This window comes from Vicia villosa, linkage group LG7, assembly GCF_029867415.1.
Source record: "Vicia villosa cultivar HV-30 ecotype Madison, WI linkage group LG7, Vvil1.0, whole genome shotgun sequence".
Lineage (NCBI taxonomy): Eukaryota > Viridiplantae > Streptophyta > Magnoliopsida > Fabales > Fabaceae > Vicia > Vicia villosa.
Window position 1 is genome coordinate 113,663,798 of NC_081186.1, and position 14,995 is coordinate 113,678,792.

The window sequence follows — 14,995 nt, forward strand, 5'->3', positions numbered from 1 at the left end:
TAACATCAAACTCACTCACAATATTTTATTAGAGAAATATAAAAAATAAGGGTGGAGTTGTTACTGGTGATAGCGAATTGAAAATTGATCATAAAACCTAGACAATGAATCCCGAATTTTGAAACAATTAATAAGTTAGAGTGAAATCTTTGTTTTAAAATTTTAAGTGCTTTATTAAATAGTTGAGTTGTCGTGTGTTGTTTAAAAAAAAGTACTTAAGATATCAAATGTTATAAATGAATTTTCTAGAGACTTTGTGATTACTAACTGAGTTAGAGGTTTTGGTAAACAACATAAACACAAAGGAGACTCTGTCAAAATTTTGTCAAAAAATGATACTTGGAAGTTTTGAAAAATATTTTATTTTCCTAACTATCTGGCAAAAATTTTCCCGAATTTTGAATTGAAAGGAATTAAATTTATTAGACTTATTTGAGTAAGTCACTTATTTGATTTACATGAGCTATGTTTATTAGGAAGCTTGCACCTATAAGAGCACTTTCTAATATAGATGTTTATTGTTTCAATATTCGATTGTGCATGTATGTTGAATGACGTGTTGATTAAATGATTAGATAACTTGAAATAATTGTCTTACATATGTTTGGAATGATATGTATTGACTATTGAATTTGCATATATTGTATGAAATGTAAATGTTGAATTTAACATATGTTGGATTGATATGCAAGTGGTTGCGTTGGTGTACATGTTAAAGAGTCAAATATATGCTAATGCATTTCATGATATGTGAGAGTTAGTTTGATTGCATAAAAGTGCGATTAAAGGGAATATACTGACCTTAATTCTGCATAACTTTTGAGTCAAGTAGTGAGTGAGACTTTACCTTTTAGTGGTGAGACCCTACAACACTCTCTGAAGTGGTAAATTCCGAAATCATTTGCTTGTAACTGTTTGAGACGGACATCAGAGTAATTTACATGAGATGAGCATCACGTTCACATATAATTTTTCATCAATGTTTTATGCATTATTAAAAGTTGTGTGATTGATGTGAAAGTGTTAAATTGATGTATGTGTTGTCATGACAAGTCTACGTGAACCTTTACTATTAATATGAATCGGGCTTACGTCCCATGTCCTTATAAGTTTGAGTTATCTTGAAATAATCAGTAGAACAATGATTGTATTGGTGACCAGATATAATAAGACTTGATATCGCATGAAGATTTTATTACCAAGACAATATCAGTTAAAGACCAAAGGCCAACTTAGAATTTTGTTTGGAGTTTTATTGCTTTTTTCTTTGTGGAGATTTATTTGTATCTTTATTTGATATATTCTTTAATTAAATTAATTGTAAATTAAGTGTTTTAATGACAAATGATTTATGTTGCGAGTATCTATTTTGAAGTTATTTTAGAAATGTGATGATGATTCTAATGGTTGTTTTGGATAATATTTTAAAAGAAACTATACTATAATTTTAAATTAAAAAACTATCGTGAATATTTTATCTCAAAATTTTAGTTATTTTGATAAGAAAAAAATACATTCTCGTTGTTAAAAATAAATATTTTACAAGATCGGTAAGAGAATCTATTTGCCACTAGAGTACCTATGAAAATCAAAATCTTTCTCACTTCTAGAAAATAGCTGACATTAGTTGATGGTTACATGCCACCATCGTCCATAACAGTTTTAATTTGTCTCATTCTAATGGTAACACATACTTTATCATCACCCAAATAAATTAATCCAAAATTTTATGGTCTTAATATGGTGAACCACTCTTAGTACGACATCATGTGGTAAACACATCCAAAGTAAAAAACCCATTCTCATATGCATTTCTTAATTCAAACACAAATTATGTCTCCTCCATAGAGACATTACTTTATACCATATTTGTAAAAGTTGTATGGTCACCCCTCTAATACTTGGTCTATTTGCAACTATAACACTCACTATTTCTTTTTTGTTGTTTTTGAAGTTAGACATATTATTTCTAAAACCTAATTTATCCTTTTTTCACTCACGATCTTGACCCACTTCGCATACACATCTTCACCTTGAGTTCTTTCCTCTACATTTTCCCTTATTTAAAAATGAGACAAAAATGTAATAGTAATTACATCAAAGGTGATAATGGCTCCTCATAGATAAGAATTATTGTCAAGTGATTATAAGTTTGTAACAACTTAATAACAAGCACAATTAGGGGTGTTCAAAACCAAACTGCCCCAATAAGAAACCGTAAAACCGCAAAAAACCCCATTTGGTTTGGACGTGTTTGAGTCATTTTCTAACATAACTGTGCGGTTCAGTTCGGTTTGCGGTTTGTATTATACAAACCGAACAAAACCAAACCAAACCGCATTATGTTACAAAATCTTACTAACTAATATATATTTCTTTAATTTTGTAGAGAAATCAACTAGGTACATTTTATCATATTTTTTGTATGATATTTATTTTAACTTATGTATCATCCAAAAATAAAATATTATTCATTATAAATACTATTTTGACAAAATATATTTTATCGTATTAATAATATTTTGACAAAATATTATATCAAATTATAAATTTATCTTGAAAATTATAAAACTTTTTTTTTATGGTAACGTATGAACGATTAAACACTAAATTATATTTTTCTCTATAAATATATGTATGACTCGATAATTTTTTTTTAAACCCGACTAATCGAACCAACCCAAATCGCATTAGTTTGGTTTGATTTGGTTCGATTTTATTTTTAAAAGCCAACTAAACTAAACCGAACCACACATTTTTTTCCGACGGTTCGGATAATTTTTAGAGTCAAAACCGTACCGCGAACACCTTTAAATACAATATTATGATATTATGATAGTCTTGTGATCGGTAAAATAGCAAGTGTACTATTTTGCCTCTGTAGTAATAATAGGGAAATTCCCCGAATGTCGATCTCAAGGACTGCGTAGTAATATCGAGTTCAAATTATAGATCAATTAAACAAAAACTAATATTGGGGTTTTGTTTGCAAATTGTCACTAAACAATAATTAAAATAAGCAGAAAAGTAAATTGGCTTTTTGACAAATATGACTATTATGCTAGGGGTATAGTGTGTGATTGTTCCTGTAATAACCTTGGATTTAGATCTCTTCAACAAGTTCATAACCTTTAATTACCGCCTTTAGATTGTTTTCCCCTAAGTCCTTAGTGGGAAAAACTTTGAACATTCATCCTAACTCCTAAGTCCTTAGAGAATTATGATGAAATCAAGCCTTTATGTTATCAAGATTTAACCGGTAACTATAGGGTATCCCTAGTCCTAGGTGATATCTACTATAGTCTAATCGTACAAAAACCTTAACAACCGCTGTCCAGCTGGTTGTTAACCGTAAATCAATCTTGTTGGTCCGACAAAGAAAGCATAAAAACCTTGTACAATTAAATTAAATAAGAAAACAAATCTATTGATGAACTCAGGAATTCAAAATCATTACAGAGTCAAATCAGGGACACCCCCTAGCATTAGGGTTTAGTTACTCATATTGTTCAAAGAAAACAAATTATAAAATAGATACATTACAAGAATTGAGATGAAAGTTGATCTTCAATCGCTTCTGTTCATGAAGACCTTCTTCTCTCCCAAACCCTTGTTTTCTCCAATCTTCAATCGTGTCTTCTCCTAGCCAAAAAGTCCCCTCTCTCTTGCCCTAAAGTTGTTTTTATAATCAATCTTCCATTCCGGTTGAAACCAAATGCCAAGAATACCCTTAATGATCCCATTTGAGTAAGGAAGCTTATATACACATATTCAGCCCGCGCTCATCAACACGGGCCGTGTTCCTGCATACGGGTGCCCGTGTTGATCCTCTGACTTTGGTTCAAACTCGCATTTCCAGCCACATTTCAACACGGGTGGCCGTGTTGATTAACACGGTCCGTGTGAGACCTTAACTTCATAATTTGGCTTTGTGTTCTTCATCAAAGTTGTAGCCCTTTTCGTTAGCGAAATTTTGCCACTGGAACCGCGTCAATCGGAGTTACGAAGCTCTAGTTATGATCAAAATACTACACACCTGTCACGATGAGAAACATGCTGAAAATTTCCAGATCTCACACTTGCTAACACGAGTCGTGTCAGCCCCGTGAATTTCATCTCTTTTGCATTTTCTTGGCCACGCTTCATCCTAACACGGTCAGTTTCAGGTGACACAGGTGGTCGTGTCAGACCTCATGTAGCTTGACTTTTCACTTCCTTCGAAACTCCCCTTTTTGTACTTTTTGGCATTGATTTGTCTTGATTTATTCCTTTAAGTCTGCAAACAGTAAAATACACAACCAAAGCATAAAATGTAGAATAAAGAAATAAAACACTCAATAACATAACTTAAACATACTTAAAAACAACGGTAAATATATGTGTGAAAACCACTGATCAAACTCCCCCAAACTTAAACCGTTGCTTGACCTCAAGCGACAATTACAAAAGTTAATGACCCTCAAAGCACACGGTGTTCATACGTGAGATATCCGTCTGTATTGATCATGAAGCAGTTGGTTCGGCATTCACATGACGCGACGAGTTTTGCTACCACATTAAACCTCAAGCTCCCGTTTCGGATACCTCTCCAACTATGCTTTGCACTTAAGTCTCTTTCCGATTTTCCTCCTCTTTCATTCGGACAATCATATTAAGGCACTGCATCTCTTATAATACTCATCACCTGCATGAGACGAATCAAGGCTTCTTATTTTCTTTTCGTGGCACCAAACTAGCAGCATTCGCTACTTTTTATTACCGATGAAATTTTCAAACTTTGCAGTTATATATTGTCCTTTTGGACGACGTTTGGGGATCAATCTCCTTTGGGCTGAATAACCGGGTGAGGGTTACCCAACTTAGCGAGCCGATTGCCTTTTACCGCCTTTTCATCATTTGGTGCCAACTTTATATCTCTTTTTTTTTTCTCAACCAGTCACCATGCAAGTGAATCTGAATTATGCCAGACTGTATCAATAAACTACTCGAGAAGTACTTCTCAGGAGACAAGTACTATGGTGCAAATCTACACGTTAGACTCGTATTTCTTTTAGGGAACCAAGGGTGTTTAAACAAACCTCTTCTTGTCACATTATTCCGCACTTCCTGTCCTCAAACAAACCTCGCTTCATCTCTATATACTATTCCCGATCGCTCTTTAGGATCAAAACTTCTTCAACAAAAATTAAAATTTCGGTCAAAATTTGGGCAGAATTCACTTTATGGTTTCACATCATACCAATAACATAAAAATAAAATGCAAAGAGAAGAACCTCCCCCAAACTTGAACTAAACATTGGCCTCAATGTTTTAGAACGAGCCTGAGAGAGGTGACTCACAGAGGGTAATGCACTCTAATGATCACTTCCAAGCTTTCACCAGAGACGTCCTCTTTTATTTCCTGAAAATAAAATAAACAAACAGAGAAATTAATTATTAAAAGTGTGGGTTGCCTCACACAAAGTGCTTCGTTTAACGTCGCATGGCTCGACGGTCCAATACCCTTTATTAAGGAGGGTACTTCCTCCTCCAAACTTGGTTGCTTGTCACTTCCACAACCACAAACTTATGAAGCCGAGAAGTAGGGATCACTTTTCTCTTCAAGTTACTACCCACTTTCATCTTCTCACATTTACTTTCCACTGTTTTCTTCTTCTTCTTGATTTCTTGAATTACCGCAGGAATTTTTATAGGTGTATGAGCTGAGGCCACCTTAGAGATGATACTTGAAATTTTTTCAGGATGATGTGGACTTTTGTTGGCTCCCTCACTTCTGATCATAACAACTTTAGATTGATTATTCCCACCAGCAGTTTGTTTTTTGACTTCTAACACCTTCAGTGTTACCTCCTCGTCAAATGATTTAACTACGAGTTCCCCTTTTTCAATATCCAAATTGCAGCGACTAGTAAGCAGAAATGGTCGCCCAAGAAGGATTGGAGTCTCTTCATCCTCAGGAATGTCCAGGATGTGGAAATCAACTCGGAAGACAAACTTATCAATCTCTACCAATACATCTTCAGCTATCCCATATGACTGCTTAATGGTATGATCAGCGAATTTCAACTTTGTCTCACTCTCGCTTATCTTTCCAATGTCAAGCTTTTTGAAAATAGACAATGGCATTAAACTTACACTAGAACCAGAATCAATTAACACCTTGAACGATCTGTCATTGATAGTGCAAGGAATTGCCACTGCTCCAGGGTCTTTCTTCTTGATTGGGATCCTCCTTTCTGGTGAGACTCTACCACACTTTTCAGTTACCACTTCAGGTTCCCCTCCTACAGGTCTCTTTTTAGAAATCACTTCTTTCATGAATTTCTTGTACAAAGGCATATTCTCCAGTGCTTCAAAGAAGGGTAAGTTAATCTCTAACTTTTTGAACATTGCAGCAAACTTCTCAAAATCCTTCTCTTTCGAATCCTTCTTGGCTACTCTAGAGGGGAATGGTAATTTAATCACCGGTTTAGCCTCCTTTTTATTTTTCTCTTCAAGTGGCTTAACCGGTAGTACCACTACTTCAGGTTCTTTCACATTCTCTCTTATTTCAAGATCTACCTCTATTACCAAGTTGTCATCTATTTCCTTTTTTTCTTCAGACTCTGGTATTTTATGACTTCTTGTTGTGACATCATTGATATTCTCTTGGTTTTTTGGATTTTTCACAGTTGAGCTCGGAAGGGTACCTTGTGCCTGTAGAGTGAGATGTTGTGCTATCTGACCCACTTGAACTTCCAGATTTTTGATTGAAGCTGTGGTGTTCCTATGGTTGTTTCTCGTCTCTTCTTGAAACAGAGAACATTGTTCGACCAGTCTCTCAATAGCTACTTCCCATTCTGCCTTTTGAGGTACTTGTTGTTGCTGATCTTTCCAAGAGAAGTTTGGATGATTCTTCCACCCCAGATTATAGGTGTTAGAATAAGGATTGTTCTACTTCAAGAACTTGATCTCTTCAATTTGTTGAGGAGTTGCAAAACAATACACAGTTTGGTGAGGGCCGCTACAAATCTCACAGCTGACAGTCTGAGCCGGTTGAACTTGAGCGACAGTTTGAGTCTCAACAATCATCTTCTTTAGTCTTCTCTCAACTTCAGCTGCAATTTGGTCTTCCATTTTTATAACTTGATTAGCCAACTTCAAATCAATTATCCCTTCAGGATGACTTACACTACGGTCATATAATTCCAAATGCTCATTCGCAACAATAGCTTCAATGATTTTCTTGATACCAGTGGCTGTTGAGAAATTAGTTGAGCCACCGGATGCCGTATCGATCAACTGCTTTGTCTTTATTTTAAGCCCATTAAAAAATACTTGCATCTGTTCAGTATGATCCATGTTATGAGTTGGGCATACTACGAGGATCCTCTTGAATCTTTTGTAGGCATCTCCCAACGGTTCACCCTCTTTCTGCTTAAAGTTCAGAACTTCATACCTTTTTCTTAGAAAGACTGACGCTGGAAAATACTCATTCAGGAAGGCCTTTTCCATTTCTTCCCACGATGTGATACTGCCCTCTGGGAGGGAATAGAACCACTCTTCTGCCTCTTCGGCTAAAGTGAAAGGAAACATCCTTAGCTTCTTGGCTTCTTCAGTATGACCATCAATTTTCAGAGTGGTGCTCATGGTCAAAAATCTTTGCAAGTGCTTGTTTGCATCTTCATTAACCTTTCCGGTGAAAGGCTTTCTTTCGAGCTGAGTGATGGTGCTTGGATGCAATTGAAAATTAGGAACATTCACCGGTTGGTTGACAATTGTTAGTCTCCCACCCGGTGTGTGCGCAACACCATAGTCTCCGAGAAGTCTCTCAGGTGGAGGTGGATTCTCGCCCATAACTTCCTCTTCACTTTCAGAATCTGAATGAACTGTCACAACTTCTTCTTCAGATTCCAGTTTCTCTTGACGAGCTTGTCTACGCCTTGCGTGCAAGGTTCTTTCAATTTCTGCGTCAAAAAGAAATTCAGCTGAGGCCTTACCTCGCATGCACAACTTAGACAAATATTAGAATTAGAAAAAAAAAAGTGCAGAAAATAAAATTCTAGTCGCAGAGCAACAAAATTCTAATTGAACTCAACTTAAACTCAATATTATGGCAGTCCCCGGCAACGGCGCCAAAAACTTGATCGGTAAAATAGCAAGTGTACTATTTTGCCTCTGTAGTAATAATAGGGAAATTCCCCGAATGTCGATCTCAAGGACTGCGTAGTAATATCGAGTTCAAATTATAAATCAATTAAACAAAAACTAATATTGGGGTTTTGTTTGCAAATTGTCACTAAACAATAATTAAAATAAGCAGAAAAGTAAATTGGTTTTTTGACAAATATGAGTATTATGCTAGGGGTATAGTGTGTGATTGTTCCTGTAATAACCTTGGATTTAGATCTCTTCAACAAGTTCATAACCTTTAATTACCGCCCTTTTAGATTATTTTCCCCTAAGTCCTTAGTGGGAAAACCTTTGAACATTCATCCTAACTCCTAAGTCCTTAGAGAATTATGATGAAATCAAGCCTTTATGTTATCAAGAGTTAACCGGTAACTATAGGGTATCCCCAGTCCTAGGTGATATCTACTATAGTCTAATCGTACAAAAACCTTAACAACCGCTGTCCAGCTGGTTGTTAACCGTAAATCAATCTTGTTGGTCCGACAAAGAAAGCATAAAAGCCTTGTACAATTAAATTAAATAAGAAAACAAATCTATTGATGAACTCAGGAATTCAAAATCATTACAGAGTCAAATCAGGGACACCCCCTAGCATTAGGGTTTAGTTACTCATATTGTTCAAAGAAAACAAATTATAAAATAGATACATTACAAGAATTGAGATGAAAGTTGATCTTCAATCGCTTCCGTTCATGAAGACCTTCTTCTCTCCCAAACCCTTGTTTTCTCCAATCTTCAATCGTGTCTTCTCCTAGCCAAAAAGTCCCCTCTCTCTTGCCCTAAAGTTGTTTTTATAATCAATCTTCCATTCCGGTTGAAACCAAATGCCAAGAATACCCTTAATGATCCCATTTGAGCAAGGAAGCTTATAAACACATATTCAGCCCACGCTCATCAACACGGGCCGTGTTCCTGCATACGGGCGCCCGTGTTGATCCTCTGACTTTGGTTCAAACTCGCATTTCCAGCCACATTTCAACACGGGTGGCCGTGTTGATTAACACGGTCCGTGTGAGACCTTAACTTCATAATTTGGCTTTGTGTTCTTCATCAAAGTTGTAGCCCTTTTTGTTAGCGAAATTTTGCCACCGGAACCGCGTCAATCGGAGTTACGAAGCTCTAGTTATGATCAAAATACTACACACCTGTCACGATGAGAAACATGCTGAAAATTTCCAGATCTCACACTTGCTAACACGAGTCGTGTCAGCCCCGTGACTTTCATCTCTTTTGCATTTTCTTGGCCACGCTTCATCCTAACACGGCCAGTTTCAGGTGACACAGGTGGTCGTGTCAGACCTCATGTAGCTTGACTTTTCACTTCCTTCGAAACTCCCCTTTTTGTACTTTTTGGCATTGATTTGTCTCGATTTATTCCTTTAAGCCTGCAAACAGTAAAATACACAACCAAAGCATAAAATGTAGAATAAAGAAATAAAACACTCAATAACATAACTTAAACATACTTAAAAACAACGGTAAATATATGTGTGAAAACCACTGATCATCTTGTTTTCGTCATTGACCTTCACCCTAAGTGTTACAAAATCAACGATTATGTTGTTAAAAAATTGGTATGTTGAAATATAAATTTATTCTAAATAATATATTCAAATATAAATTTATTATGTTGGAATATGAATTTATTAATGTAGATATTATAGTGAGTTATTGATATTGGGTATCACATTTAAAGACTAAAACTAGTTTGTACCCCAAAAAATAACAATTAAAAGTACTAGTGTTTAGTCTACACATAACACATGGACTACACTACAGTCCACACGAGATCAGAAGGACACCACGGTCATTCAACAAACTTCCCGAATCTACACAACACTTCGTTACTCAATATTACCAAATCCAGATAACAAACCAAACAGAAAACAATAACAACACTTAACAACAAACTTACCCCCACACACGAGAAATAAAACTCACGCTTTTCGTATTGATGGTATCCGTAAACCCTAATCAAACACAAGCCTTCTACTTCTTCGATCCTTCAAACATGGGTCTTCCCGGCGTCAACCAACTCCCACCACCGCCACAACCACCTACTACCGCCGCCGCATCTACCACCTCCGAGGATCCGAATAAGAAGATCCGAAAACCGTATACGATTACTAAATCTAGAGAGAGTTGGACTGATCAGGAGCATGACAAGTTTCTAGAAGCTCTCCAATTGTAAGTTTCTAGTTATGCTTTGTTTGGATCGATTTCGGATTGATGTTTTAGGGAAAGGATTAGATTGGTGATTTCGCGGTTTCTAATGATTGATTTCAGATTTGAACGTGACTGGAAGAAGATTGAAGCCTTTGTTGGTTCAAAAACAGTTATCCAGGTAATTATCATAAAATTCGAAGTTACTCAAACTTTTCTTTCTTCACCCTTATATGTATTATTATATTTTCGTAGATACGGAGTCATGCACAGAAGTATTTTCTCAAAGTTCAGAAGAATGGAACAAGTGAGCACGTACCTCCTCCTCGGCCAAAGAGAAAAGCTGCTCACCCATACCCTCAAAAAGCTCCAAAAAACGGTAGGTATATGCGACCACTTCTAATTTACCAGTGGCCATGAATTGTGGAATGACACCGGTTTTTATTGTTGGGTTTATCAGTCCCTACTGCGTCCCTAGTCACTGGGCCATTGCAATCTTCACCTGCCTTTGTTGACCCAGCATACATTTATAGCACAGATTCATCATCTGTGCTTGGAACACCAGTTACTAGTCTGCCTTTGTCATCTTGGAACTATAATGCGAAACCACCTGCTAGTGTGCCACAATTGACTACAGGTTTTGTTTGTTCTGAATGCCATCAATATTTTTTCCCATATCTTTTATCGTTAAATCTGTACTTTTTTTCCACTTCATTCTAGGATGAATTTATGCTTGAGGGAAGTTAGGCTAACTAGGAAAGTTTTTTTTTTGGTTAGATGACACGGGATGGACTGGATCTGGACAAGCTGCTCCGCTTAATGGTTGCAATAGCAGCAGTAATGACAGCACTCACCTGGCTTTGCCAAGTAGTAAAGGGATTAATCAAGGCAATCAAGGCAATGTGGGCAAGCCAGTTCATGGTTAGAATGCTTCTTTATTTCTAATTTAAACTCGATTCTACTTGAAATTAACTTAAAAACATAATAAAAATCTTGAATTGGATCCTATGGTTGTTTGTAATTGTGTTAATTTATAATCAAATCTTGAAAACCGCAGTTCCATTGTTTGAAGACCATGTTACTGAGATGTTTTTGTTTTGAAATTACCCAATTATCTGTCTTATATATGCAATTGTGGAAGTTTTCTACAAGAATCAACTAGTGAAAATTAAATGCTTCCATTTATTAGGATTTTAACAAATGGAAGAAGGAATTTGTGGGTAAGGTTTTTATCATATAGACTTGGGTTATTTCATTTAAGTTTAGTATGCCCATACTGAACCCCGTCTTTGAAAAGTCTCAATCTTGCACAATAAATTTAGCAGTTTCATAAAGCTACAGAAGGGGGATGTGGCACGGAGTGAGCGAGTGGGATGCTAAAGTACTTTCATGAATGTTAGGCCCGGTTTACTTCTGTAAAAATGCTTTTTTATTTTCATTTTCTAAAGCTGCTACCGTTTTGGTGGGGAAGGGGGGAGAAAAAGTAAAATTATAAACTTGCGCAAGACAGTGCCCCTACCTACTCACTTAAAGTGAAATTGTTGAGAGTTGTTTTGAAGTTACTATTTGATAGTTTCACATCAACTACACATATGACCTAGGCAGTGCTTATAAAGTTCAGGAAGTTCTCGCTTTACAAACTTGTTTTGTGGGGGTAATGAGTGGGGTTGAGTAAATTCTAAGATGGTATTATAGCTTACTAGATCTGTGATTTTGGCCACTCACAGATTTCTTTTCCCGTAAACTTCATGCTCCGGATGTCTAGTTTTGGGCAGAGTAGTTGATAGCCGTGGATAGTGGTGCTATCCCGGGTGAGCTGCAAGGAAGCCGGCCGCGATCAGAAATGCCCTAGCGGTGCAGTTCTGCATCGCAGATGTTATCGCAGGCTCGCAGCGGCTTCCCTGTCCGGAGTGGTTTTCAATTTCCCTCCGAAAAATCAAAATTACCCTTAAAATTTAAACCGTTTTAAGGGGAATTTTGTTTTTTTCTCAAATATGAGCCCCAACTTTTCTTCAACAGTTCCTCCCTCTTTTTCTGCACAGCCGTTCAAAAGACAAGGGAAAAAATAGTGTTCTTCTCTTTCCTTCCTCAGTCATCGCGTTCCTCCCTCCCCCAGCATCGCCACCGTCCTTCCTTTCGGCCTCCATCTGGTTCCTCCTTTTTTTTACTCTGTCTTGTCTCTTGTTATTTGTTGATCCATGTATATGACCCCGCACAGTGGGATACGACTTGGTTGTTGTTGTCTGTTTTTTTGTCTCATGGCATCATCATCTATTGTTTTTTTTTTGCTCTTATTGAGTGTTTTGATTAAGACTTGCGGGTTTTGAGTGTTTTTTCTTTGAGGTTTGTGTTTTGATACATGAATGATGCATGGGCTAGTTTTTTGGGCGTGAGTTAGTTGACAAAACTTTTAATTACCCAATAAGTGGGTCAAGACCCCAAATCCAAAATTCTTATCTTGTTGGGGTTCAAGAAATGAGAAAGGTTGGGTGAGAAGTGTTTTATACAACACACCCAAACATTATATAATAGGGAGTATGATTTGTTTTCCATTAAAAAATTTGAATTTACTGTCTGGAGTGAGCAGTGCATATAAATAAGCTCTTGTCAGTTTTCCTAGCATTAATCATTTGCATTAATCATTCACTGTCTGACATTTTAGTCATTTGCATTATTGTTTGATTATATAAATCTTATGTGAATTATTAGTAATATTCATGAATACTATTAATATTTGTTCATATATTTTGGCATACTGGATGTCGGATGTTACGATTGTTAAGCATATGTTTTGCTAATACATGTTCATGGTTTATTGATTCTTGCCTTACTCTTATTTCAACTTCTCTGTGCAGTCATGCCAGATTTTGCACAAGTATACAACTTCATTGGCAGTGTATTTGATCCAAATTCAACTAATCACCTACAGAGATTAAAGCAGATGGACCCAATAAATGTTGAAACGGTAATTGATAATTGATATGAAGTCCTTTATTTGTCTCCATATCATTTTTTTCTTTTCAGCGTGCACAGGATGCTGGTCGATGGTTTGAAAATGGAGTCTAATGTTTATTCTCTAATATCATTTCCCGTATACTTGAGTAATTTAAATAATTCTATTTTGCAGACACTGCTATTGATGAGAAACCTCTCCATTAATCTAATGAGCCCAGAATTCGAGGATCATGTAAGTTTAATTTCCACTAGATTTTCTTTTTTCTCTTATCATTTTACCTGCAGACAGCATAGTAACACAACATACCTTCATTTAGATGCCTCTGTCAAATTTCATTCTGTTATTTTTTTGTTGTATATGAAAATTACATATATAAATTGCTTTCAACTGGCTGGGTTCTTTTAAAGCAACCAAACACATTGATTTTTCTATCTTGTTATTTTCCTACCAGAAGCCTCATATGATGATAAATGTCCTTTATTTTGATTTGTGACATGTAATTTTCTTCATGTGGGATTTCTCATTTTATTACTCTGCAATAAGTTTTTCAATTTTGTTGTTTCAACATTCTTGTTGCTCCTATTTTCTTGCCTACATTCAAGAGAAAAGTGAAGTTTGATGGGTTGGGAGTTAAGCCAAGGATGAGTTATATTGTGTGTTGTGATTGTTTTCTTATTCTGGTATAAGATCTATTCTCAAATTTAATGTATGTATGCTCTGTTATGTCAGTTAGTATTGTCTATTATTCTCTGACAAAATTCCAGCACTACAGATTTCATTTTACTTTCAAAATATAAACTGCATGGTATTCTACTGACCGATTTGTTCGCTGAACGTTTAATCAAATGCAGAAGAGGCTACTGTCGTCATATGATGCTGACAGTGAAAAGGGAAAGTTTGCTAATTCAAGCAGCAGCAAAACCATGCCTGTTGTAAAATCTGAAAATGCCGTTTTTTCTGCTTAGGGTGTTATCAGTGGTTTGTCTTGAAGATTGGACTTTCCAATTTATTTTGTGAGTACATAAAGTAGGAGAAAGAGGAGCTGAGGACAAAACGTTTTGCTAAAAAAAATTGAAGAGTGTAAATGGTTGCATCATGCATGTACATAGAACACATATGTGTGCCTTTTTGATACATTTCTTGTCTGTCTGTCCTAGGCATTGGTTCGATAGTTAATACTTGATAGTATCCTAGTAATTTGTATGTACTATATGTGTATAAAGCACGAAGATGGCTGTGCTTAGAATGCAGGAGACTGAGTGTCCTGTTTAGGTTACTTGTGGAGGCTATGCTGTACAGTTTGTTGAGTACTTTCAAGGTTTATGCTTTCAAGCTTCTTTCAAATATTAACACGAAAGAGCGGTTTTAGGATTTAGGAGGTGATGTATATAAACTAATAAAACATCACTGAAGATAGTTCTAAGTTTGTTTACATGCACTAAGTCTGATCTATCAATGAATTCAAGGTTTGGTCTGTAATTAGTTAGTAGATTTATTTGGTTTTGTCTGTAATATGTTAGTAGATTTACTTGGTTTGGTATGTAATATGTTAGTAGATTTATTTTTATGTTTGATTTTGACATTTATAAAACTCTGATAGGAGCTTGAAGTTTACTAAAGACTTATTTCTTTATGAATATATGAATGTAAAATGATATGATTAAATAGAAAAACGAATAATTAGTTATTAGGTCAATAAGATTA

The 14,995-nt window shown here is 35.8% G+C and overlaps 1 protein-coding gene across 1 annotated transcript; it reads left to right on the forward strand.

Annotated features, from left to right (window-relative positions):
- Positions 1–9,969: 9,969 nt before the first annotated feature.
- On the forward strand, positions 9,970–14,910 carry LOC131616608 (protein REVEILLE 5-like). The gene is made up of 8 exons (XM_058887973.1): positions 9,970–10,359; positions 10,459–10,516; positions 10,591–10,714; positions 10,796–10,972; positions 11,113–11,256; positions 13,191–13,300; positions 13,463–13,522; positions 14,143–14,910. Exons 1-8 carry the CDS (start codon positions 10,127–10,129, stop codon positions 14,254–14,256), a joined length of 1,020 nt encoding a protein of 339 aa, XP_058743956.1. The 5' UTR covers positions 9,970–10,126; the 3' UTR covers positions 14,257–14,910.
- Positions 14,911–14,995: the final 85 nt, after the last annotated feature.